The sequence below is a fragment of the Danio aesculapii genome, chromosome 10, assembly GCF_903798145.1.
Source record: "Danio aesculapii chromosome 10, fDanAes4.1, whole genome shotgun sequence".
In the NCBI taxonomy this organism is placed as follows: Eukaryota; Metazoa; Chordata; class Actinopteri; order Cypriniformes; family Danionidae; genus Danio; species Danio aesculapii.
In genome coordinates this window covers 29,249,422-29,277,032 of record NC_079444.1, presented here as the reverse complement: position 1 = coordinate 29,277,032, position 27,611 = coordinate 29,249,422, and the positions used below count along the sequence as shown (strand labels likewise).

General features: G+C 36.0%; 1 protein-coding gene across 9 annotated transcripts; it reads right to left on the bottom strand.

Moving 5' to 3' along the window:
- Positions 1-1,075: 1,075 nt before the first annotated feature.
- On the bottom strand, positions 1,076-26,879 carry sytl2a (synaptotagmin-like 2a). 9 transcript variants are annotated; one of them, XM_056466760.1, is made up of 20 exons: positions 26,778-26,866; positions 26,618-26,679; positions 22,299-22,551; positions 19,008-19,156; positions 18,693-18,807; positions 14,130-14,175; positions 13,944-14,037; positions 10,771-11,268; positions 8,876-10,186; positions 6,184-6,288; positions 5,834-5,887; positions 5,252-5,346; positions 4,957-5,073; positions 4,627-4,796; positions 4,428-4,530; positions 4,193-4,354; positions 3,874-3,970; positions 2,084-2,183; positions 1,532-1,737; positions 1,076-1,456 (listed from the first exon to the last, which is right to left on the bottom strand). In XM_056466760.1, the coding sequence occupies exons 3-20, from the start codon at positions 22,397-22,399 to the stop codon at positions 1,302-1,304; spliced, it is 3,678 nt and encodes a 1,225-aa protein (XP_056322735.1). In that variant the 5' UTR covers positions 22,400-22,551; positions 26,618-26,679; positions 26,778-26,866; the 3' UTR covers positions 1,076-1,301. The 9 variants fall into 9 exon arrangements, with proteins under 9 accessions (XP_056322735.1, XP_056322744.1, XP_056322738.1 ...); XM_056466769.1 differs by having other exon boundaries at positions 8,201-10,186; positions 26,618-26,879; XM_056466763.1 differs by having other exon boundaries at positions 5,297-5,346; positions 26,618-26,878.
- Between the last annotated feature and the right edge of the window lie 732 nt (positions 26,880-27,611).

The following is a 27,611-nucleotide window of genomic DNA, read 5'->3' as shown; positions in this document are numbered from 1 at the left end:
TGCACCACTGCGTCGCCCGCTAATAAATGCAATTAATGGGAAATGTAATAAATAATATGAATAATTTTCGTGAACTTTGGGCCGCAACCACATCTGATCTAGCATTCTTTTAGTAAATGTGACAGACCAAAAAGGCTGTCGCAAGTGTCATTTTTTATTTAGATTTATACATAATCTAAAAGCTGAATAAGCTTTCCATTGGTGGTATGACATGTTAGAACAATATTTAGCGGAGCTACAACTATTAGAAAATCTGAAACCTAAGGTTCCTCAAAAAATATTGAGAAAATCACCTTTAAAGTAGTCTTTATGAAGTGCTTGCCATGCACATTACTAGTAAAAATGTGGTTTCATATATTTACAGTAGGAAATGTACAATATATCTATGTAATTTGAACTTAAGATTTTATGTTATTAGTAATTTTGACACAAAAGAAAAAAATCTATAACTTTGGCCCATACAAAATATTTTTGGCAACAAATATACCCATGCAAGTATAAAAAGGGGTTTTGTTATACAGGGTCACATGTTATGAATGTAAATTTTTTGTGGCATTTGGATAATTTAAATAAACAAAATAATTTAATAAAGTGTCTTAGGATAATCATTAGGTAATGGGCTATATGCACACAGATTTTAATTTTCAACTGCCTTTCCATTACAAAATTGTCACGTTTAAGATCTGATTTCTTTAAAAATAAGTAATCTTCACTGCCTGTTAGAGATACAATATGAAGTGGGATTCAGATCGGACAAGAGGCACTGCATTAAGTTCCATTTCTCCCCGATATGTCTTTAAAATATGACATGCTTATTTTATCTCAGTATTTTCAATGGAATTTCTGCGCCAACCTGTTGCTACTGACCGCGCCACTTTCATCTCCTTTTACACTTGAACAACTAAATCAATGCTTAAGTGTATTTAACTGAATGTATTGTAATTACATTCCAACATCGATGCTGTAAAAACAACCTTGTGAAATTAAAAATAGTCACATTAAGCTTTCACCGGAGGTTTATCGTTGGCTTTAAAACTCTAGCTGTGCAAAGAGCCCATTCACAAACCAACATAACTTTTTTTTTTTAACATTACCATTTTTATTAAGTTTTATTAAGACATAAATCCCACATACTTTACAATAACAGGCGTATTATAATTTCATTCTCTTTGTCTTCCTCATACAAAAGGTCAAGAAAGCATCACGTTAGTTTCTATATATTAAACATTACATATATAGTTTTCTACATACTGAATTCTTCATGTTCATGTTTATTTTAATGTATTTGTTCAAAGGTGTCCTCAGTTTCTTACTATAGACATTCTTGCCATGACCATCATTCTTAAAGGTAATGTATCTTCCACCCATTCATTTTGAGTTTGCACCATTCTCTCCCACAGGGCTGCTTCAGCAACGTTAGAGTCCATCCAGTTTACTTCACTGCCATAACTTTTACCTGAAATGAGGTAAAACTGAAAATTAGGCTGACCATTATTTCCTGAATAATGTTTTTAATTGCCCCTTTATTTACCTGTTCCAGGTCCAAGTCTGATACCCCCAATAAAGTGATTATTCAGTCTGTCATGATCCCACACGGTAAGCTCCACACAGATGTCTTTGAGGTCATCATGCCCGAAGCCATCATAAACCATGGTGTGGTTAAACACTGGGTTTGGAGCCCTCTTCAACACTCTGGTCTTCTGACGACTTTTCCTGTTGTTCTCTGGGAGGATTGCACTGAAAAGTCAGAATTCACACATATGAGCTCTAGTACTTCAATGGCTTGCTTGGTTGAAGAAGATGGAGTTGCCCTTCAGTGAATCCTCATTCAACACTGACATTTATACTAAACTTAACTGAATCAATTCAAGACTAATCAGAATTACACCACTATTCTGCAACCTGCCTAATAGGTTAAATATGTCCCACACAGTCAAATTTTGTTATGCTTTCCCATTCATTCTTGTAAAGTGGCTTTGACACAAAGTACATTGTGTAAAGCGCTATTTAAATAAAAGTCACTTGATATGACTTGACTTGAAGACTACACATACAGTATGTCAAATAAAACAGCTTTAAATACCATTTGACAAACGGGTCAATGGCAACGCCTCTGGAAATAGGCAGATTCTTGCATTCCTTCACCCATATTTGCACCTCACCATTCCCCTTGTTCTTGTGACCTACAAAATAAGCATATTATCAGAAAGGGAAATGCTTCTGAAACATATTTTTAGACCCTGTTTACACCTGGTTTAAAATGTTGTTTCCCAGCAGGCACAAAACATCATAAGAGGTTATCATTAGGTTGTGATGTCAGGTGACCAAAATTCAATGTCTAGTCAGCGTCTAAGGATGTTATTTTGATGTCCGATAATGACATCAAATGACATTGACATTTGGTTGATTTTAGGTTGTGTTGGAAATCTAACGTCAAGCCAACATCTTAACCCATTGTCTTATTGACGTCTAATACTGGACTGTAAAAAATGCCCGTGATTTCAACGGTAAAAAACTGTAAAAATGCTACAGTACAAATCCGTAACCTGGTTAACGGTATCTTTCCTTAATATATACGGCGAATAACTGTAAATTGACTTTCCCAGAATTCCCTGTATGGCACATCACTTTTTATGCTTTTTGTTGACATTACTAAGTATCTTTTTTGTTGTTTCCCCATCAGTTATGTACATTAGAGATTTATGTTACATCTAACGTTGATAAACAATGTTTATTTCATGACTTTAATTTTATGCGTGTTACCATACTGGTGTTTAGTAGCTGTGTGAATGAGACTGAGCACCTTCTATACACTGATAAACTTTTCTGCTTGTGGGTGTTGTTTGTGATGAGCTTTGGTTCATTATGTAACTAACTCATCACCACCAGCATATGGCTGTGTCAACATGTCTAACTGTGTAACAAAAGATGTGTAGATGTTGGTTATTCAAAATACAGACATATTACCTCTATAAATTAACGAAATAAGGTAGTTTACCGTAAAAATGAGAAATTACTTTTACGGTTCGTACCGTATTTTTAACGGTAAAGTACTGGCAACCACAGCTGTCGTTTTTTTTACCATAAATGTTACGGATTTATTTTTTACAGTGTGGCATTAATTTGTCAGGTATGGCAACCTAAAATCCTACGTCTGATAGACCTCATAGTGGTAATGTTCACACAATGTCAAGCTGTAACATCATTGGATGTTGATATTTGGTTGTTTTTCAGTTATGTTGGAAAGTGACCAAAATCCAATGTCGGCCTGACCTTGGGTTTTGACTTCAACCCGATTATCATTTCCACCCAAAATGCAACATCCCCAAGACGTTGGGGTTCAACATCGATCTGACGTCATGTTGACATCCTGTGCCTGTTAAAATTGACCAGATATCAAGCAGAATGGGCAGATTTTTGCAACTTTCCATTTGAATATTGATTATTAAGCTAGCACGATTAACATAAGAATGTAAAAGGCATCAACAGAAAACATTACAGAACGCTTTAGTTTCTGCTTTGACAGCTGAGAACTACACCACCACTGTATACATTTGTGCTAGAGTTAGGAATTGTGCTTTTTCCTTTTTTGACATTCTCATTTCAGACATAAAACATTACATCCTTTCTGGTTAGCATATACAAAAGTGTTTTAACATTTGACCACACCAGTATCTACACCACAAAAGCAAATCCTTTCAAATGTGTGGTCAAAGTGGTCAAAAGCAAGTGCAAAACATTTCAGGCCGATGTTTACACAAATATTCAGTTTTGTACACTTGTGATCAGATTGAAAAAAATTGCTTCTTAATACCAGGTGTAAACAGCTTTAGTCAAATAAAATTAACAGCATAGTGAATATCAGCATCTTACTTAGAGTAGTTTGTGGGAGAAAACGCAGAGCGACTTTAATCTCTGCACTCATTTCCTCACCACAGAAAGAATGTTTTGGGCTGGTGGGAATTTGAACCTGGGTTCATAAAATAAGAAATATTTTAGTCAAAGCTATACAACACATGTGAACTCATTCTCTGAAGTAAGAAAAAATAGTTTAGATCTACAGTTCACAGAGTCCTCAGGAAATAAATATTCTATATTCAACAATATCATCCTACACACAGATCTGGTCTACAGCCCACCACTTTCAAGCAGGTTATCTTGACCCAATACACTTTGATTATTGCCATCTTACTCTTCCTTTAAGTAGATATTCATTCATCTGTGTGTTATTGAAATCCCATTCAGCCAGATCAACCTCGACCTCCCCAAGAAAGCTGTTCCGCCCAAACGTGTCATTGTGCCAAACAGAAATGTTCAGTTTTTGGGTTTTCAGCATCTCCATTGGGATCTTGAACTGAGCAGAAATAAGAACTTTGATCATCTTGGATCAATTCATATTGAAACAAATTTCAGATATCTCCTCATACCCGCAGGATTTCATTATAGGTTGGATCCAGTGTCTTCTTCCTCACACATGTTTTTTTCTTTCCATATTTAGCTTTGTCGGGTAACAGGTAGCATTTAACATATCTTAAGTTCAAAGAAAGAAATCAAAGTCAAAAATACCTTGATAAGATCATATTATTTTAATATTTATAAAAAAAAATTTACCTCTACAATACTTACGGATCAGATCGATTCCTCTTAACATCTGCAACAGCGAGATCCTTGCACTGCACAACAAAGATGTGAAACTCTCCCAGTTTCTGCACATAGTGAATGGCGAACTGGACCGTGCCTTTGATTTCCACATTACCAAACTCACTACTGTAGATGCTCATTACACTGCCAGTGACCTATGCATACCCCATACAAACACACAGATCTGTCAAGAAATTTATTCACAACAGCATTTTATCAGTCTGCACAAAATAAGTAGAATCAATTGCATAATATTAGCGCAATCTCAGTTCTATTCAGCATCATTGGGTTGAGTTAAAGGCAGGGGTCACGTACAGAGGACACGGAGGCCACTTCAGAGCAAGTGCTGAAATTAGAAGGAGTGTTGCAAGATCTCTGTCTGTCATTGTGGAAACTACTCACTGAAGCACAGTCACTGTTTCTGCAGTCCATCTATTAGCCACATGCATAAACAACAGGAGATGGTTAGCATTTATGCAGGTTAAAAAGGCAGTGGATGGTGATGTTTCTTGAAAGCCAGTGAAACACAAGTCTAAAAAGTTTTAGAACTAATCCGATGTGGAATTAGCATTAGTATTTGAAGGCTCTGGAGGTTTGGTTTAAATGTTACCTCTTGTTGCATTAATGCAGGTACAGACAAACTCATCATCTTCACCTGTTCTGGGTCAGAGAAGGACGTTTTGGTGTTGGGAGTGACTGCAGACACTGAGACACAGACATACAAAAAAAAAAACATTGTGAACTCACATTCTGGGTTGTTTTATTTGACAAAATGGATCTTAAAGGAAAGTGCATATAGAATTGTTCATTCTGCAGAGCACATTTGTTATTGCATATAACAATGTATGTGGTTCCTTGATCTGCCTAACCATTAGATTTGAAATTCAGGGATGCGAAATGCCTTTAATCATTGGCGTTAATCCATGTGCTCATCAAATTTTCATGTGCTAGTTAATGCATTCTCTTAACAATTTCAGATGGTAAAATATACATGAAATACCAAGGGTCAACTATGAAAGGGATGTTTAATGTCCTTAATGCTAATTTAATGTCCGGGGCTTACTTTCCGCTTTCAAGAAACATTAGCTCATACAAAAGGCATTAACAGACAATTATGTAAATGTAATTACTGAAATATAATTGTTATAGTTATATGTTTTTTTTAATAATGAAATATATGTTAAATAATTACCATTTTCCATACTCATCCGAACATCATTCCTTGGGTCTGTCTTCCATCTCTCTTCTTGGTTCATATGTATTTTTAGATAAATATAAAAACAAAATTGTGTTTAATTAAATAGTAAAACAAAACACAGCAGACTACAAAACGAGAGAGATTTCTGTATCTATAATGATTATTGAGGACAGACGTTGAAACATTTAAAGAAATGACCAACAGAGGGCGAGAGAGTCCATCATTTTTACAGGGCTGAACTAGGTCTGTAACAGCAAGTATGGTTTTAAAGACCAAAACATATTTGACACTCCCTTGAATAAGAAGATCGACAAAGCAGATTGCTGGAAATGGGGAAAGCTTACGTGAAGGTGTGGATGCAAGATCCTCTAGACTCTTGGAAATAGAGATGGGTCTGGCATTGGCTCGTTCCAGAGCTGCTTTAAAAGGGCCATCATCCTCACTGTCCCCTGTCACAGCCCATATTAAAAAAATAACCAAACCTTACAAAAACAAAAGTCTAGTGATATTTTACATACTGTACAACTGTTAGTATGGGGTATCACATTAGATAGATTGATTTAAAAATTCCATATTTAAAGAGCCCCTATTATGGGTTTTTGAAAACGAGCGTCCATGCAGTGTGTAACCCAGCAAGTGAGTGAAAACATCCAGCTGAGGTTTAAATCTGAAAGTGCATTGTGATTTAAACTATTGATTCTTTAACAGAACAGTCGACTCAGAGTCGAAAAAATGAATCGAGTTGGGTTTAGATCTTTTTCTTGAACGCGTCGATACAGTACATCACCAAATATAAAGTGCCGATTCCGGTAAAACGTGAACGCGCCTTTCCCTTCAGACACACGCTAGTCAGTTTTCAAAATAGTTAAACTTTTGCCACTGTGTGGATTAATACTGAAAATGTGTTGTTGTTATTACTTGAGGTTAGGGTTAAGAGTAGAGTAATATGCTGGTGTTTAACTGCATTGCATTATTGCATTGCTGTATTGAGCTCTCATATACTCTACTTCAAAGCCGTGGTGGGCATTTCTCTCTGTCTCATGCTGAACCCCGTCGAACAATCACAACAGACTGGGTCATCGGACCAATCAGCGCAGATCAGCTTCACACTAAGGAGGTGTTTGGGAACAAATGAATCGCTGAACAAATCATATTGGAGTCATTGGGATAATTTGGTAAAAATAAATGCATATTATGAGACAATGAAAGTGTTTTTTGACCTTGCACTTCATCAGCCTGTTGTTGGAGACCCCAAAACCAAAATATGACTTTTCATAATGCAAAATAGGGGCTCTTTAAATGACACCTATTAGCTTTTTGATTATTAGATGATTTGAAATGTACTATACACACACACAATGTGCACAATTTAAAATGACCTAAAAGCTACAGAAATCCATTAATTTGATTAAAAGAAAATGTAACTCACTCACTATCCTTCTGCTTAGTCCCTGATTTATTCCGCCACAGCGGAATGAACCGCCATGAAAATGTAATTATAAAATATAAAAATTAAACATAGTGTATATATATATATATATATATATATATATATATATATATATATATATATATATATATATATATATATATATATATATATATATATATATATATATATATATATATTCATTCATTTATTCATTTAAAGCTCAATTTATTAATCAGGGGTCGCCATGGCAGAATGAACCACCAACTTATCCAGCATATGTTTTTTATGCATTCACACAGACACACTATGACCAATTTAGCTTATTCAATGCACCTATACTGTATGTCTTTGGACTGTGGGGGAAACCGAAGCACCCAGAGCAAACCCACACAAACACGGGGAGCGATTGTGCTACCCACTGCACCACATATATATATATATATATATATATATATATATATATATATATATATATATATATATATATATATATATATATATATATATGTGTGTGTGTGTGTGTGTGTGTGTGTGGCGCAGCACGGTGGCACAGTGGGTAGCACAATCGCTCCCTGTGTTTGTGTGGGTTTTCTCTGGGTGCTTCAGTATATGTGTGTGTGTGTGTGTGTGTTTCAAAGATCAAGTTCTGATTACTAAAACACATGATTGAAAAATAATAATACGTAGAGGCAGGGTTTAAATATGAATAACTGCGCAGTTTGTGTTGTCTAGAACAATAGATAGGAATTTAATAAAGTCTGAGCATCTTACTTGAGCTAAGTACCAAGTAGGACATATTTCTTAGGTCACACTGAGTACTTATTTTAAGGACATAAACCCTGCTTCCACTAAAATCACTCAACTAATCAGTTCTACTCAAACCTCTTCTACTGAGACTAGACCGAAACTAAACGGAGAGGTGAGCTCACAGTATGAACTGGCGTGTGAGATTGACCAGGCTTCAGGTGTGGAGCTCCCCGAGGAGTCAAAGGTGATCTCCTCCGATTCAAGCAGGGAGTGTCGAGAAGGGGAGCTTTCATTGCTCACTCCACCTTGGTGCACCTGCTCAAACATTTCACCTGCCTGTGCCTTTACCTGTTCTGTTTCTTTTAAGGCTGCCTGCTTAGGAAGGCCCAGGTAATGGTGTAAACTTAGGGGAATATAAAACCGGGTTAGGGAATCAAGTGACAGCTTTCGTTCCTTGGCTATGATGGACCTTGTATCACTCCCTCCATCAGAAGTCTTCCTGCGGTGCTCAGGGGATGTATACATGCTGGTTTGCCCTGGTTTTACCCTTACAGAGCATGAACTTGTGTCAGCTGGATTGATATCTATCCGAAAGGTTTTTAAGGGAGAACTATCCTTCGTGGACTCTTTGCTTGGATATGAATCTCTACGAGGTACTTTAAATTGACGTAATGGACTGGGCGTTCTGGTTTGATCTCTTTCTTTTGGTTGGTAAATGTCAGCGGACTGTGGCTTATCATGTTGACCTTTTGGAGAGAGACTTCTGAGGGGAGATGATGGTGGGCTTGGATTGGAATGCAGGCCTGCAATAAACTGTTCGAAATTAGAAAGATTCTGCGTGATGTGAGGTACCCTACCTCTGATGTCTTGAAGGTCTTGTAATGGCACTGTATTTTCACTTCTTTGTTTGTCCTCAACCTTTTCCATCTTTTCTTTTTGCTCAATCAAACTAAACTCTTTAAAAATTCTTCTGTCCGGAGAACTTGGGTTGTTTGACCTGATGTCAAACTGAGGTTCAGAAAGTCTTCCTAAAGAACGATTTGGAGATGGTTCTGGGGATGGGTCTTTAACATTGGCTGTGCATGGTTGAGAGCTTATAATTACTCTAAGACCACCTTTTTCTTTCTCCCAAAAGGATTTGAGATTATTAATCGAGACTTTATCTTCATGTTGACTGAGGGACATTTTGAAGGTGGAGATTTCCTTGTTCAGGTCAGATATATCCCTGCAGATTGATTCTTCTTGTTGATCACTGTCTAGAGTGTTATACTCAACAAGAGTATGTAGCTCACTGTTTGAGCTTTCCGAGGCCTTTTGGTTGTTCAAAATAAAAGGTTCTCCATCTTCAAGCAAGGATATGGTGGCAACAGCATTGGATGTTCTTCTAGGTGAGACCAAAGAAGACTCAATTAATGTAGATTCAACATCAGCTGGTTCTGGATCACTGAGTTTGGGTATCGACAGGCTAATGCTGGAATCTGACAACATGTCAGGTTTTGTTGTGTTATGATAATCTTCATTAAGCTGAGATGTCTCATTTTCTTCTTCCTCATCTTCTTTTTTCATGCTCAGTATTTTAGGTCCACTGTCCCCCCTTTCCCAGAATGACTTCAGGTTGGCCAGTCTTCCTGGTGATGCTTCACTTTGGTCAAACTTCTCTTGTTGAGGAGGTTCTTCACAGAGTTTTTCTGGTTTGTACTCATCCTGTAATATTTCAGCCATCCTGTTCTCTGTAGGAAAAGAGGTCTGCTCAAGTTTATTATCATTGGCTTCTGTTTCACATTCAGTTTTTTCTGATGCCTGAACTTCAGGATTCTTGTCTTTATTTTCTGCTCTCGAAAACATTGCAAAAAGCCCCCTGCGTGGCTTTGGTACAGGCTTAGTGGTCTTTGGCTGTACATCTGGAGGCTCTGAATCTTCTGACTTTGTTACAAGGCTTTCATCAGGTTTTGGTTCCACTTCATTCCACTCTTTTTTGGCTGGCAACTCCTTTAACTTTCCATCCCGAGAACCTCTTCCAAACCAGTCAAATACCTTTAAAATGGAGCGACCCTCTTCCACTGTAACCTTATCGGTCTTGACTTCTGTGCTCAACTCAGTGGTCTTACCTGTTTCTTCAGTAGAGGTGTGGATATTGGACACCTGTGACGACTGAGGCTCATGATGACCTGCAGACAATCACAGATTTATTAGTCTTGTACAAGTAAGAACAGTGAAATCCAAAACAATGCTGCATTAAATTACACAATTTGGATTATGATTCCTGTCAACAGGTGAAGACATTGTGTTGCCATAAACACCTAGATAGTAGTAATTTCTTGCAGTGCTTATTTACTAATCACCATTTGGATTAATATGCATACATATACATACAAGCAATTGCTAGATGCCATGTGTTGTATGTATGAGGTATGCAAGCACATGCAGTTAGTATGAGTGTGTTAATGAGTTAGCATGCTGAGTTCTGAATCATCAGTTGATAAATTTGTTGGCTGATTAACTCACACACTTATTTAGTTTGATGATATTGAAATGATTTAGGACGTCAAACCAAAAGGGTTTTGGATTAAGCATTTCTCACCTAACAACTTTGGTTTCTGGTTGGTCAACATATATACCATTCCATTACCAAATTGTCTATCCGCTCATCATATCAATTTTAATGACTTGTAGACCACTAGAACTGGTCAAGTTTGAAGTTGTTGTGCTAATTCCTGGCTATAAGTACTTCCTGTGCCTACAGCTAAGTTACCATTTTCAATGATACAGCTTCTTTCCTGGTCCAACAGTGGACTCCAGTCTTCTTCCAGCAAACTGTGTTCTCCTTGCACTCTCTCTATAGGCCCCATGATGGAAGAGAAGCGGACCTGTTTCCTATCTAACCACCCTGATGCAGAGTGCATTGAGCAGGGGGAAAGTGGAGGGCTGATGGGAGTTTCCAGACTGATGGGGCTGACTGTAGTAGAGGACTGACTGCTGCTGCTGCCATCGCTGCTGGGAATGTGGAGTCGCAGAGAGTCAGTGGAGCTATAGCTGGAGCCATTGTGCTTCAGGATGCCTCTGGGAGCAGGGTTCACAACCTGTTTAACTCCATTGTCACTGTTGGCAGTATCTAGGGATGAGTCCTTGCTGGAATACAGCAGCAGTCTCTTTTTTGGCACAGGTTTGAGAGTGATTATATGGGTGTCAGTGTTGTCTGTGTTTAGAGTAGTGTGATGGAGTGTGTAGCTCTCAACTGGAAGGAAAGGCTCTGGAAAATAACCAAATAGTTGGGTAATGAAGCAGTAAAAGGAGGAGCAAAGACACATAGATGCATGAAAAAGTGAATTCCTTTTCATAATGAATTCATTTTTGCATTTCAATTACAATACTGTACAATAACAGTACAGTATCTGTTAATTGATGACATTGTAATGGAATAGCAAAGAGATGGAATGTACTGGATACAAGCTTGCAAGACAACAAATACCATTATTGTAGTATTAAGACTTTTAGTTTTAGGTATTATTTTCACACTTTACAGCTTATTTATTTGTGGCATATTCCAAATAATTACAGCTTTTATGCACTTATGACAATTACACTTAGCTTACTATACAAAAATAATAATAATAATGTCTTAGAAATGTCTTAGATACCATCTGTGTATGAGGTACAGACTAGTCATGCGTATCAGCTTAACTACTTAGAACAACATACTTCTCTGTATAATCTTCTTAAAGTTTGGCAGCTCCATAAAGCCTGTTAGCCTGACCACTACAACAGCTTCAAATTTCTGTAGAAATCTTTAACCCACACTGTTTTGAGACACTTTTTCACATTTCTTATGACAACAATAAATGCTAAACATCACTCTTAATACCAATTAGAGTTTGGTTATTTCATACTTTGCTAAAAGCCTACATAGCTAGTGTTTATGTTCCCCAAAAGCATTGAACACTTTCAAAAAGCTGCAACTAAAATGTTATGTTTCTCGACAAATAATCTAAATGTAGCACTACATTACACTAATTTGCAACTAAGTACAGGTTATACAAATACAGATATTCATGCAGACAGCATTCAGATGTTATGCAGAGAACACAGATCATGTCAAGCCAACACCACAGCCCAGCATGCCGTTCCCAAAGGGAATCAGCCAAACAAACTTACTGTGCTTGCAAGAAATATGTTCTGACCTATTGCTTTTCAGAACATCCACACACATGTTAGTTCATGTACAGTATTACTGGACTGAATAGTATCAAAATCATCATAAAAATATTAAAATCCATTGCATATGTAGTCACAGAGAAACTTTTAAAAGTGAAGTGTTTGTACAAATCTGCTATAAAAAATTTTTACAAAATTTTTAAAGAAAAACTGCAAATCAATGTTTTTAACCAAAACCATTCAAATGGTTTGCAATAATTGAAATGAACAGCTGAATAAAATAAAAGATAAATGAAAAACCTCACAAAAAGTTACTGCCTTTAATACATAATTAATATTCTATTTAAATATGAACCAAAGTAGTTCTCAAAATAGGGTTGGGTCAATAGACGATGCCATCGTCCATCACCGATGGCCGATAGACATCACAATGCCAGCCGACATCACAATCCTACACCCCACCCCCATCGCAGCAGCAATCCACTCGCGAAAAATACACACCTAGGCCTCGTTTATACTAATACGTCCTAGTTTTAAAATGGCACTTTAGAACGAAAATGATCCACATCCACACTGGCATTTCATCTAGCATTTTTGAAAAGCCCTACTTCCACACTACACCACTGAAAACGCACATCACGTGACCACTCACACACACAACACACACACACAGGCATTCGCTGCAGAATACGTGCACGTCTGAGCTTCAGGCAGTCAGTGGGTGCTTTGAGCACAACACCTCAGAGAGCAGTGCACGTCGGACAGTTTATCAAGTATGTACCACTGGATCGCGTCTCACTATAGTTGTTAAACGTGATATTTAATTCAACTTGTCTCTATCTAACGACTCTTCGGTCTTTTGAATCTATCAGGTAACGTGTCACAGCGTCAGTACACTGCTTCAATCTTTGTACAAACACTTGTACTTTGTAACTTTAGTGAAAACATCAGATAATGTTGGTTGGTTCCTGGTGGTTGTGCACCTTTTTTACCAACCAAGTTTGTCAACGCCATTATAACGACACAGATCACTCTGCCTATTCATGTCAAAGTCCCGCAGAAAAAGTGATTGACGGGTGGTAATTTGTGTGCAACTTATCTTTATTTATGATTTAGTTATGGGTAAAACAAAGACCAAGCGGGTCAGGTAGTTGAAACGGTAGCCTACAAATAATTAATTCATTATGAATTAATTAATTATTCATGAATAATTGATTTACCGCCACCTATGACGACGATGCCATCGTCCATCACGATGTTTCACATTAGACATCGTAGGATGCCAAATTGGTGGACATCGCCCAACCCTAACTCTAACTGAACAAAAACCTATTAGAACATAAAAAAGCAAAGAATAAGATCACTAAATAACTTAAGTTTAAAAATGAAAACCTAATATAATGAAGTACAATACAAAATAGCACTGCAGCACATTGGTTAGTTTTAAGATTTACTAAATGAAATAATCAGAAAAAAAACTATTTCATTACAAATACAAAGTGCTATTTTTTTTAGAGAAATGTATCACCACATCATGTGTAGAAATAAAACAAATCAAATTTTAATAAGTTGATTATTTTATTGAATTAAATACAATAATCAAAATGGCTGAATTTGTCACCAATAACAATGATGATGATGATGATGATTATTATTATTATTATTATTATTATTAATAACCATAAACTGATTTAACCTTTTTATATAGTATACTCTTCTTCATGGGGTATGCAAATCACTATTAGATGATAATAATTGAGAAGACATTCTCACCCTCAGCAGGTGTCTGTTCAGCCTCCTTCACTGCATTGATAGGTTTAACTTCATCTCTCTGCAGTCGGAAAATATTGAACGGATTCTGCCTGGGCTAAATCATAAATTGAATGTAATCAATCACACTATATAATGCATGATCGAAAAAAGAAAATCACAAAAATGACTGTATATTGTGCAGTGTACCTTGACTTGAGGTCTTTGTGTTTCCAGCTGGGATTCATCATCCACCCTGCATGCAGATGATATAAGTATATTTATAATAAAGATTTACCAAAATGCCACTCAGAGCTTTGTGCATTCTGAACAGTTCAGTGTAATGCAATCAATATATTTGCATCATCAATACTTCATGGTGCTAGTCCTGAAGCCACTGCCATGTCACAAGACTTAACAAACACCAAGTGGGGAAAACATTTGATTGATTCCATGATGCGATGTAGCAGTATAATGCCATTACATGGTGTCAGACAGAGGAAAAACAGCAGCACGTGAAATTTGACCGCTGAAGCAGCTTACAGACTCCAGATTCCATTGCCAAGCCCTCTGTCTGATACATGGGAAAAGGTTGCCCTACAGATTACATTAGACCGACATAATCACAGGTTCACTCTTGAATCTCTGCCAAATTTCAGAACATTTCCCAAACAAGTGCTCTTGAACTGGCGATGCTGACAGATGGCAAAGTTTCTCTTCATGGATACCTATGCATATTCATAAGAAGCAATGTGAAAGCTTTTAAAACAAATGAAGACTTATTTCTATTAATTTACTCAGGTCATCCAAGATGTAGGTGACTTTTCTTGTTTAGTAGAACATTTAAAAAAATCTTAAATAAAACTATGATTATTGACGAATGATAAAATGCAAGTCAATAGCTTCTGCCGTTTTAACAGTCATCAGTATTATATTTAAATTATTAGTTCACCCAAAAATGAAAACTCTGTAACACTTTAGAATAATGGTCCATTAGTTAATGTATTTATTAACATTAACTGAGTATGAATAATCTTGCAATGCATTTATTAATCATTCAACATTAACTAATGCATTATCAAAATCCAAAGTTGTTCTTGCTAACATGAACTAACTTGAACTAAGGTTTTTAACTTAAAATTAACAAACATTAACAAAGATGAATAAATACCACAATAAATCTATCACTAATTGTTTGTTCATGTAAGTAACTAGATTAACGGACATTAACTAATAATAGACAATCATAATAAAGTGTTACCGAAAGTTCTGTCATTAATTATTTACCCCCTCATGTCTTTCCAGTTCAAAACAAAGTAACAAAGTCATTTTAATAGTTTTTGTGCCTCAAAAAAGTGCTCTTTGAGCTTTGCATAATTACAGTTGAACCACTGAAGTTACATCAAATTATGTTTTTGCTTCCTTTTCTGGACTTTGAATGTCTTGTGAGTCATGATCATTGCAGTCTATGGAGGATGAGGGAGCTCTCAAATTCAACTAAAATGGCTCAATTTGTGTTTCGAAGATGATTGAAGGTCTTGGGAGACTGGGGTGACTAATTAATAACAGAGTTTTCATTTTTCAGCTGAACTAACCCTTAAAAAGTTTGTGTCAATGTATTATATAACATTCATTAATTTTCCTTTGGCTAAAGCTGCAGTCACACTTGAGTTTGAGCTTGCAAAATTCTGTAGTACGGCTCAGTGAAAAGGGGCGGGATTAAACAAGATGATTAGACTTTAAAAAAGCAAGCGATTGCTCCATATTTTACATTTCTGTCCAGACAGGTCATGTTTTAATCCTTGATTAATCTCACACAGTCAAGTTATGCATTTTCACAGGTCAGAGTTCACCAAGCTTGAACTTTGCAAGGCAGTGAACTGCAAAACAGCTTGAGTTTCTGGTGTGACGCATTCACCGGCAGATGAATGGAATTTTTTACACAGCGGATGCCCTTCCAGCTGCAACCCAGTACAGGGAAACACCCATACACACTAAATCTCTCTCTCACACACACACACACACACTGGCCAATTTAGTTTCTTCAATTCACCTAGCACATGTCTTTGGACTGTGGGAAAACCAGAGCACTCGGAGAAAACCCAGAGAACATGCAAACTCCACACAGAAATGCCAATTGACCAGCGACTTTCTTGTTGTTGTGAGGCGACAGTGCTAACCACTGAGTCACCGTGTCACCCGTATTATAAAATAGTTAGCATATATTTAAGAATCATGAATGTGTGCTTACAGATTTTTTTTGTCTGTTTTCATTTTTGGGAGAAATATCCCTTTAAAGCTAATGACCACAGAATTAAGGATGTTGATGACAGTATGATCAGGATCACTCCGACCGCATGCCTTTGCTAATGGGCGGATGCAGTGTTGGGTTGTTGAAAAGGCTGTAAAATCTTTTGATCAAATACAACAATGGCATATGCTTGGCACTGATAACAGAAATGTAATTCTGAAGAAACTTCCATTTCGTGATTTTTGTGCTTTTATTTCTTCCTGTTATTGTTTTATGTTCATGAACAAAAATACAACTAAAGTTTTTTTTTCCTATAGTTAAAATTACATTGATTTAAAATTACAGTAAAGAGATTTGTAATTTGTTAAACAGATTTCTGTTACAAGTAAAGTTTCTGTTAAAAAAAAAAAAATAAATAAAAACAATAATAAAAAAAAAAAAAAAAGCTTAGTCTTTTCAGCTTAGTGCCTTATTAATCTGGGGTTGCCACAGCTGAATGAACCGCAAACTTATCCAGCATTTTTTTACGCAGTGCATGCCCTTCCAGCTGCAACCCATCACTGGGAAACATCCATACACACTCATTCACACACATACACTACCGACAATTTTAGCTTACCCAATTCACCTATAGCGCTTGTTTTTGGACCAGTGGGGGAAAACGGAGCACCCGGAGGAAACCCACGCCAACACGAGGAGAACATGCAAAACTCCACACAGAAATGCCAACTGACCCAGCCGAGGCTTGAACCAGTGACCTTCTTGGTGTGAGACCGTGAGGCCCCTTATTATTATTATTAATATTATTATTACTATTATTAATATTATTATTAACGGTAATATTAATAAAAGCAATAATGACTGAACTAATAATTTCATTTGAATCTACATACAATAAGAAAGCAGTTGTTTCAAATTTTTATAATTAACAATTTAACCTTTTTTTCCATGTAATAAATGCTGCAAAGAAGAAAAAAAACATGAAAAAAACTGACCCCAAACTTTTGACCGATAATGTTATCTTTAAAATTAAATTAAATTAAATTGTTTGTCCAAATAAACAATAACAATAATTACAATTTGATGGCAAATTTAATACGTGTTTAAATTTCTTTTAAGAATTTTACTGCATTGCACTTAATATAGTAAAATAATGAGCTTCCATTTATGAGTTCATATACACTACCAATCTTCTCCTGCTCACCAAAGCTGCATTTATTTCACCAAAAATACAGTAAATCTTGTAAAATTGTGAAAATTACACTATAAAATAACTATTCAAAAGTCATTTATAATTTAATAATTTAATCCAGTGATTTTAATGATGAATATCAGAGTCACATGATTGCTCAGAAATCACTCTAAATAAAAATTATTATAATTATAATTATAATTATTATTATTATTATTACTAATGCTAATAGTAATAAAAGCACTAATGACTAATAATTGCTAATAAATGAGTAATAATTTCATTTGAATCTACATACGATAAGTAATACATAAATATTTAATAAGTATTTAACATTTTTTTTATTTACATTTAATAAATGCCGCCTTGATGAACAGAATATTTTTATTTAAATTATTAAATAAAATGTATCATTATTAAAAAAAATGACCCCAAACTTTTGACCGGTAGTGTATATATTTCAGGTTTCACAGACAATGAGCAGCACAAATGATTTATTGGGCATCACATTTCTAAATGATCATGTGACACTGAAGTTGCTGAAAAAAAATGGCTCCTGACCAAGTAAAAGCACCCTGGTTGAGCATGAGACAGATAGTTTTAAAAATATTTTAAAAAATCTTACTGACCACAAACTTTAAATGCAAATACAGACATGTCAAGTGCTTATATTAATACCAGCTAGTAGTTTTGTTTGATTGATGGTTGTCTCATCTTGCCTATGGCATAAAAAGTAAGTTCATGAGCACACCCATCTATTTAAGAAACATTTTTGAAACTGGTAATATAATACTCAGCATGTTTCATTGCATAACAATGTGGTCACAGCATATTATCCAAAACTTCCCATCTCACAAAAGCAAGAAAATCAACAACATTTATTCATTCATTTTCCTTTGGCTTAGTCCTGTTATTCATAAGGGGTCACCATAGCGGAATGAACCGACAACTTATCCAACATACTGCATGTTTTACACAGTAGATGCCCTTTCAGCTAAAACCCAGTACTGGGAAACATCCACACACACTCATACACACATACGCTATGGCCAATTTAGTTTATTTAATTCACCTATGGCGCATGTCTTTGGACTGGACTGAGCACCCAGAGGAAACCCATGTGAACATGGGGAGAACATGCAAACTCCACACAGAAATGCCAGCTGAGTCAGCTGGGACTCAAACCAGCGACCTTCTTGCTGTGAGGTGACCACAGAGCCACTGTGTCGCCATCAACAACATTCCATCACTTTTTGCTCCACATTTCAACCAGATGAATCTTTACACTTGAATGGTTTAGTCATAAACATACATCTCACCAAAAGCCCACCTATCATTGTGTGATCCATCCTCAATGAGTCCTGAAAGCTCTGGAGGGATGTAAACATCTCTCTTCGGACCATAAACAGAACTGGGCTTCTCTGACCACCTTTGAGTAATCTCCACTGCAATAAAAGGCATCGATTATGCTCAAAATAGCATTTGCACATCTTACCACATGATAATGCATGGATGATTTTTCATTAGAGGCAAAAACACAAACACTGAAATCAGGTGTTAATCAGGGACGGGGTCCATGCAATGGAAATAATGAGAAAGTGAACAGAGCAAATCGTATCTGATTCTGTCTGCTGGCAGCACTTACATAACGTCACGGGTTTCCTCTTCATGGAGGCTCTGATGATGTCGGAGCCATGGATCCTGTCTCTGTGTCTGTGGTACTTTGTTTCGTAAAACCACTCCCCGGTCAAATACTTCAGCCTGCCTCTGTCTCTCTCAGTTTTACGAAGCTGTCTAGAAGGACAGGACAAGGACAGGACACTTATGACTATGTCTCATACAGAAACAGAACATAAACAATGATACGATAGTGACATCCCCGTGGATGAATTCCAGACATTCTGTGACACGTATTTAATGACCCAGATACAAAAAAGCATGGGTTCTCTTTACTTTTAATTAAGGGTTTGAGAAAGTGGGCAACACAACCCTTTATGAAAGGTATCTGTCCAGTTTAACTTCCCAGCAAACAATTTTGTGTTTAATAGACTTCTTATAGACATCTAAACTAGACATCTTGGCTAAAAAATGCTAAACTTGGGCTGTCAGTGAAAATCTAATAGACATTTAAGAATAGCCCAAAACTAAACTAGTCGTCAAATAGACAGATTAGACCAGGGGTTTTCAAACTGTGGGTGCGCCACACCAGAGGGGCGCCAGTACCTATTAAGAGGAGCGCGAGACATTGAGGCGTGCACTCGAGTAAATTATGATGACGATTTTTTTTCGTTCACTAGAGGGAATATGATTAATGTTGGCTCCACAGCTGACTATCAGGCACCTGCAGAGTTAATGCTTAAGTAAAGTATATACAAATAAAATGGACCGGGTGCTTTTTAAAATTAATGACGGTGAATGAATGAAAGTCAAACCGGTGAGCGTCTGACAAAAATGTGCCCTTCTGAATCAAATCAGCAGGATGCCCTTCTGGATCTTCACTTACTTTTGAGACACCGCTAACTATGTTTACATGGACATCAGTTATTTGCCTTAATAAGACAATAATATGATTAAGGTGTTACATGAAGTGCTTTTTGAATGTTGCGTCACCAGGCTATTCACGTTTCCTGCAGAGGCTCATGTAATTTTGGGTGTTTCATCTTTCATTTTTCGACTTTCCTGCAGTTCATTTCAAGTTTCACTTTTACTCATGAACATTTCATTCACGTCCCCGTGACAAAATGTGGCGAAAAGTCCTTCATGATGGTAGTTTGGTTGCGGTGTTTACTTAAAGCGGCATTTTCTGTATCTATGTACATCAAATGCTATGGTTCACGCTTATTGGCAGTAAAAGATGATTTTCGGTTAGTCGTGTCAGGAATCCGACCACAGATTAGCATGTTGTGCTCAGAGAAACAGGCTCAGCCATCACACACTGAATCAGGTAGGCTGTATATTTATGTTTTAATGTAATTAATTCTTTAATTAATTTGCACTTTAAACGCAGCAAGTAATATGTGAATGATCTCAATTTTGAATGATGTCAATTTTGAATGATGTCTATTTTGGCTCGAGTAAGGGGTACCTCGCGCGGAGGTGGGGCTGCTTATGAAATTGGACAAATTTGGGGGGGTGGACAAATTGTGTCTTAAAATGAAAACCCCTGGATTAGACAGACTTTATATGTGTAGTCATTAATTTCTGTTTATTTGATGACTAGTCTAGTATTGACCTATTCTTAGATGTCTATTAGATTTTCACTGATAGCCCAAATTTAGCCTTAATTTAGCCAAGATGACTATGTTTAGACGTCTATTAGACATCTATTAAACATCTCTTAAAAACAAAAATGCGTGCTGGGTACTTTATGTTAAGTGATACAGTTTATGCTATTAACACTAAAGTAATGCACTTTAATTAGGTGCATGACTATCGAGTTTATTAGCCTACTGTATATATTTTGCTAGACAGTTTATTAATTGTATTTAGCATTATTTATCCTTCTACAATATTATCAAAACATAACTCACACTTAAAAATAAATGTTCTTTACTTTATGATTCTTTTAAATTGATGATTTCACGGACTTCAAGAACAACATATATGATGCCAACCAACAAGGACTTTGAGGACAACACATACACTTAATACTCTAATACACTTCATTAAACATATACACATAGACCACCTATACGCAATAAAATTGCAGCTTAACTATGTCTGTATATAATAACTTATATTTGATTGTAACTTTAACTTTGTCAAACTTTTTGATTGTAACATTTGATAGTAGTAATGCAATAATGTGCACAGTTTGTAAACCCGCTTTGAAACAATAACTATTGTAAAAAGTGCTATAAAAACTTGAATTGAATTAAATGATTCTTTTAAAATAGTTATTTCAAAAACTATGCTCTGAAGGGGTTATTAGAAAGCTAAAAATGTAATTTCTGCTGCCAAAAAATAACTATAGCTATTTAGGTAAAAATGCATTTTTAAAACCATTTTTGGGTTACATTTAGTTTCAAAGTTGAGGACTACTGGTCAAAAACATCAAAACTCCCATCAAAATGTGTACATTTTTCCTCAAATCATTTCCATAGTTTAATACATGCATACACTAAAAAATAGATAGAAATAATAAATAAGGAGAAATAATGATATACAGTCAGTGTTATCATGTTCTTTGCTATCATATTCTAAAACTTAAAAGAAGGTATTATAATAGACATTGAGATAGAAAGATATTTAAATGTTGCCCTTAGTAATTAACTTTAACTAGTTTAATATCACTAGCTTGTATTAGCTTGTATCACTGATGATTTAGTCCTGCAAAACACCAACACAATCTCAAGGCAATTCTCAACTTTTTGATTCAGTGGCTAATTCGTATGAATTGGTACAATCTTATTTGTACAAGTAAGTGTGATTTGCTTATCCCCCAATGATGTTTGGGTTTAGGGGTGGGGTTTGGTGCCACACCTGCTTTTTAAACTCGAATTAGCCACCAACCTGACAAAACGTAAAATAGTTCAATTTGCTTGTAAGACCATGCTGAATATAATGTGCGCTGAATCATTAATAAAATAATAACTTTGTTTTTTGAATAACCCCTAATCCTAACCCTAACCATAATCTTCAAGTTATCTCTACAGCCACATGAAATTAACATGGATAAATCTATTGTATAATGCTAAATATGCTGCAAAAGAAATGAGATTCACGCACAACAGTGAAAGGCATGTTTGTTAGCATGAAAGAAAAGTGGAATTGTGGAATGCAGAAATGCTTTCTCTGTAAAGAGCTTGTAGTGAAAAATGGGCTATCGCTTTCATAAATAGTTACCCATGATTATAATTGAATCGGGAAGATTCAATTATTCATTCCGTTTCATCATTCGCTCTTTATCCACAAAGGAACTTTTCCCTCAACTCACTTGATCCGCTGCTCGTCTGACTTCTTCAGCTCTGCATCTCTTTTCAACACACCCAAGATCATCTCTTGCTCGTCCTCTGTTAGATGACTCAGGTCAATCATGATGAATGGCTTCGGGGTAAGTGATGTTTACAGATGAGGCTCAGATCAGCTCTGAATGGTTCACTGAAAATGTCAAGAACATCACTGTGGGCAATTTGAAGGCTGATGCTTGATAAGTCACTCCATGAAGGACATCAGGAGATCTGTAGCACCTGCACCAAAAACACAGAAGAAGTTTCAGCTAATAGCCAAAAATATTTACCTCACTATAGAAGACCTACACAAAGACCTATGACTTTCCCTGTAAATTCTTTTGACCATTAAGAAATCACATGATTCTAATTGTTACAAATGAATCTGTAAACAGGGCTGTTTTTGAGTACAATCAACACTTTGCTTCACGTTTAAAATTATATTGTTTCTCCATTTCTGTGCCGGCACATACAGTATGTGCTCAACACTGGACATGTGACATGGCATTGTCAGATGACTATCTGAGGATATGGGTACTGGCTGTTTCTGAGAGCAAAGAGCACAGTCAAAGACTCTTTTATTCCCAAATCAAATTACACTTAACTCAAATTAGGTAGAAGCACACAAATGGTATCAATTTGAACAGTCTGCTTTTTTCGAAAACAGTTTAGAAACCTATGAAAAAAAACAGTAAATCATTTAACTGGAGGTGGAATCATGATATTTTGGGATGGAATGCCCAGTGAAAAGTTGTCAATTGTTTTTTGTGTTCGTTCACATCAAAATTAAAATTCTGTCATCATTTACCAATGCTTATGGACTCTAACCCTACTTTTTTATTATTATTAAGGCTAAGAGATTTCTGTCTTTTAAAGTACATTCACTCAAATCTCTGACCCTTCAAAACATTCATTAAGAGAGAGAGAGAGAGTGAGAGAGAGAGAGAGAGGGGGGGGGTGTATATAAACTAAGTTGGTTTAATCTACCTCTTTTGAACACATGATTTTCTTTGTAAGATGGATACATTTAAATTAGACACACCAAATCAAAGTCGGTCATGGAAACTCCTGCATGCTTGTGTGATGTTCAAGAAAAAATGAAGTTTGTAGAGTATTACACTGCTCATTTGAGCTCCAGCAAGAACCAATGTTTTTTTTTTTACCTGTCAAGCAGGTATGGTTGAGCTCCTGTTGATAAAACAGATTAAAAACTATACTGAATATCTTTGGACTTTGGAGAAAAACAGATCATCCAGAGAAAACCCACGCAGACATGGGGAGAACATCCAATCTTAGCACAGAAAGACCTCCTTGTCCAGCCAGGATTCAACCAGCAACCTTCTTGCAGTGAGGCGACCATGCTAACCACTTAGCCACCGTGCTGCCAATTATGGCGTTTTAGCAGACTAAAATGGCTTGATTCATATCAATTTAAAAAATAAATATTTTAAAGACCATTGTGCTTCAAAATTTAAGTGAACAAACTTTCAGTTGATGGACTGAAATCTCTCAGATTTAGTGGTGTAAAGTAACAAATTACAAATACTCAAATGACTGTAATTGAGTAGTTTTTCTCAGAAATTGTAATTTACTAAGTAGTTTACTAGTTTTCAAAATGTGTACTTTTACTTTCCCTTGAGTACATGTTTAGTGCTGAATCGGTACTTTTACTCCACTACTTTCCTTCAACCTGCAGTCACTTCTTTATTTTTTCTTGTCTATGGGGATTAGAAAAATCAGTCCTGTGTTTCCTGTCCAATCAAATCGCACATAAAAGGCAAAACACACCATAAATAACTACCTCAAGACATTCATAATTGCAGCAAACTGTTTGGAAACATTAAAAGCATACAAGAAGATGTCCAAAATCTTTACACATATTGACCCAGAGACTGTTTAAGTGCAGGTCACTGATGAGAAAATGATGGATGTTTACTGTATGATGACCGAAATGGCCTTAAACACCCAGCAGGCACAAGACGTCAGCATGACGTCAGATTGACGGTGTACCCCAACATTGTGGGGACGTTGCATTTTGTTTGGAAACGAAATTCACGTTGACGTCAGAACCCAATGGTAATATCCAACGTCCAACCTAAAATGAACCAAATATTAACATCTAATGATGTTACCGCTTGTTGTTGTGTGAACGTTACTACTATCAGATGTTGGATTTTGGTTGCCATACCTGATGAATAAATGTCAGTATTTGACATCGATATGACGGTCTTTAGACGCTGGCTAGACATTGAATTTTGGTCACCTGACATCACAACCTAAATCTAACTTAATATTAACATCTTATGATGTTGTGTGCCTGCTGGTCAATAACTAAATGCATTACAGAATGTTACATTTACACACATCCACAAATTACATGTAAATGATCAGCTTTTCACAGCATAACTCAGCACTACTCACTACTCTTAAGTACTTTTAAAAGGGCTATTTTTTACTCATATTTTGAGTAATGTTTACAACAGATAATTTTACTCTACTTGCACTACATTTTTAGGCAAGTAATGGTACTTTTCCTTAAATATGATTTTTCAGTACTCTTTCCACCACTGCTCAGATTTGATAAAAAATGTGACATTGGACGTTCGATCACAAAGTCAATGACAAGGATCAAGTTTTTTTTTAATTGAGTGGAATAAATGGTATTTCCATTGATGTACGGATACAGCTATTTGAAGAACTAGAATCTCATGATTAAAAAATGCCAAAATCTTGAAAAAATGTCCTTTAAAATTGTCCAAATTATGTACTTAGCAATGCATATTAATCAATAAAATATGTTTTGATATGTTTACAGTAGCAAAATTTTAAAAATGTCTTCATGGAACATTGCAATGATTTTAGCATGAAATTAAAATAGATAATTTTGACTCATACAATGCATTTTTGGCTATTACTAGTTTTCGTATTCCAAAAAAGGGTTTGAAATATCTTAGTGAGTACATGGTAAAACTATTTTCATTGCAAAGCTAACTATTTTAAACATCTTATAAATGCTTTATAAAATGCTAAACTAAACAAATGTGTTGTTTATTTTGTATTGTATCTATTCTCTGATTTTCTTCTGTCCTGTCAGATAAATTCAGCCTGCATATTTGAATGCATTTAGGCTACATTTAATGCACCATGTAAATAAACAGCAGCAAGTTCCTACCAGACTACCACATTCTTGTAGGGGCATATCTGGCTTTCCAGATAAAGCCAAGATACATTCCAGCCAAAGAGGAAATTTGTTGTTACTTTCCTAGTTTGGAAAACCTGTTGCCGAGTCATTTTCTTGATTGAGTCATTTCCTTGAGAAACACCTTTACATGGTTTTACTAGCTCCACTAAACATTGTGCAGTCACTTATAAATAATTACTCACTTAAGATTTTAAATGTGACCTCAAAAAACACTAGTAAATTATCTCTTTCGTTATAAATCAGATTTCAAAATGCCACTACAAAGCATTTAGGTGTCCAGTGGTTCCAAAAAAAAAGGCATGTCATGACACAACGGTGGGATGATCACCTGAGGCGGGATCTGTAAATCATAACATTTCTAGTGATGCGTCATTACAAAAATAGAGGTGAACTAGCTTCATCCTCACATGGCAAACATGAATAATGCATGTTAACTATTTGCTTACTCCACATCCCTTTGAGGCATGTGCCATAACAAAGAAAAATGACACCTGGTTTGTGTTATTACAGGTGTGCAGCTTTACTGTGTTACAAACCATTTTAACAGGGTTTAAACATCTGATTTTTGTATAGCCAACATAGTGTGTAACACCAGCATTATCAATTTACAACTGTGAGGAGATATATTTCTGAACATACCACCTCTTAAAGTGTGTCTGCGGTTTTGGGAAACACAAATTAAGTCAATACATCAATTGTGTATTTGTGTTAAAACTTAAAAAGTGTTTTTCAGTACTTCACAAAACATATAGTACTCTGCTTTTCAAATCCCAAAACCCCAAGAGCCCTTCTGGACGTAGTCATCTAACTAATCACCTTTTGATCTGGTTATACAAAAAATACCCAGCATTCTTTCCTAAATAGCTTTACAAGAATTAACAGATTAGAGAAGCAGGAAATGGGAAAACATTCGCAGTGGCTCCACAGATAAAAACACAAAACGCCAGACATGAAAACAACCTAATGAAATGAACGCCTGTTGAAACTGAACCCATCCCTGTCACAGCATGCAGCAAAACTCCACTCACCGTCGGGAAACTGTTAAGCAGCCTACCCTATAAGGTAAAACTTTGTGCATTAAGAAAGTGACAAGAGAAAGCTTACCTTAATCGTCCTCGTGTGGCTGCGAGACCGAGGTATTTCCCAACACTGTTTTACTGTAACATCTGAAGAAGCAGAGGACTGTAATAATCCATTTGATAGACACTTGATATGAGCCAAACCAATGAAGTCTACAACTTTAAAGTGAGGCGTGTATGTTTACCACTGTGTGTGGTCTCCTCCGGTCGTGTCAACACACAATAAGCGCTCAAAAGTTGATGATTTACATGGGGTGGGTTCCGTACTTTATCCAGAAATGCCGTCCAGACAGGCGGTTCAGTAGTTTTGACACACATCCCCGGTGGGCGCGCGAGGCGTGGTCACGCTCTGTCAATTTCAACAACTTTTAATTCCAACACACGTGCTATATACAGAATTTTATTGTATTTTTATGTATGAAAACCTTCCTTCTGCATCTACACTCCCTCTGAATCAGTGTTTTTTAAGAGAGTAGTTTTTTTGCAATCACTATGAGTTTTTTCAATACAATTAGCAAGTTTCCTAAACTCTTAATGCACCAACACACCTAAAAACGGTTAATTTCATGCTCAAAATCACACATTGTAAACTAAACCCCAAAACTAATTTTCAAAATAGAATAATGAACTAACACAATACACTATGTCTAACAAAACACTGCAAGCATGTTTTAAAATCAAATAATTGTTCAAAACACTAACACATGTTCTCTTCCAACAGGAACATTTTGTCAATCGTGACACATTGACAAAAAAAAAAAAAAAAAAAAAAAAAACACTATCATCAGCTGAAATTACAGAAACTAATTATTTTATGTGTCAGGTCTGCCCTTATATTTGAAACCTCTGTACAGTTTTGCTTTGTTGGGTTTAGTAAACGCATGCATTTTTTTTTTTTTTTTTGCTGCATAAATTCAATACAAAAATCAGAATCAGAATAGCTTTATAAAATGTACAGTTTATGTAAAAAATACAGACACAGAATTAATGCAGTACAGACTTTATTTACCAAAGCAAAA

Coding starts and splice junctions, on each gene's coding strand:
- sytl2a (XM_056466769.1), bottom strand. CDS start 22,399: ATGATTGACCTGAGTCATCTAACAGAGGACGAGCAAGAGATGATCTTG. Junction 11,269..13,943: donor TGAACAGACACCTGCTGAGG/GTGAGAATGTCT, acceptor GTTATTTTCCAG/AGCCTTTCCTTCCAGTTGAG. Junction 3,971..4,192: donor AATATCTACTTAAAGGAAGA/GTAAGATGGCAA, acceptor TTATGAACCCAG/GTTCAAATTCCCACCAGCCC.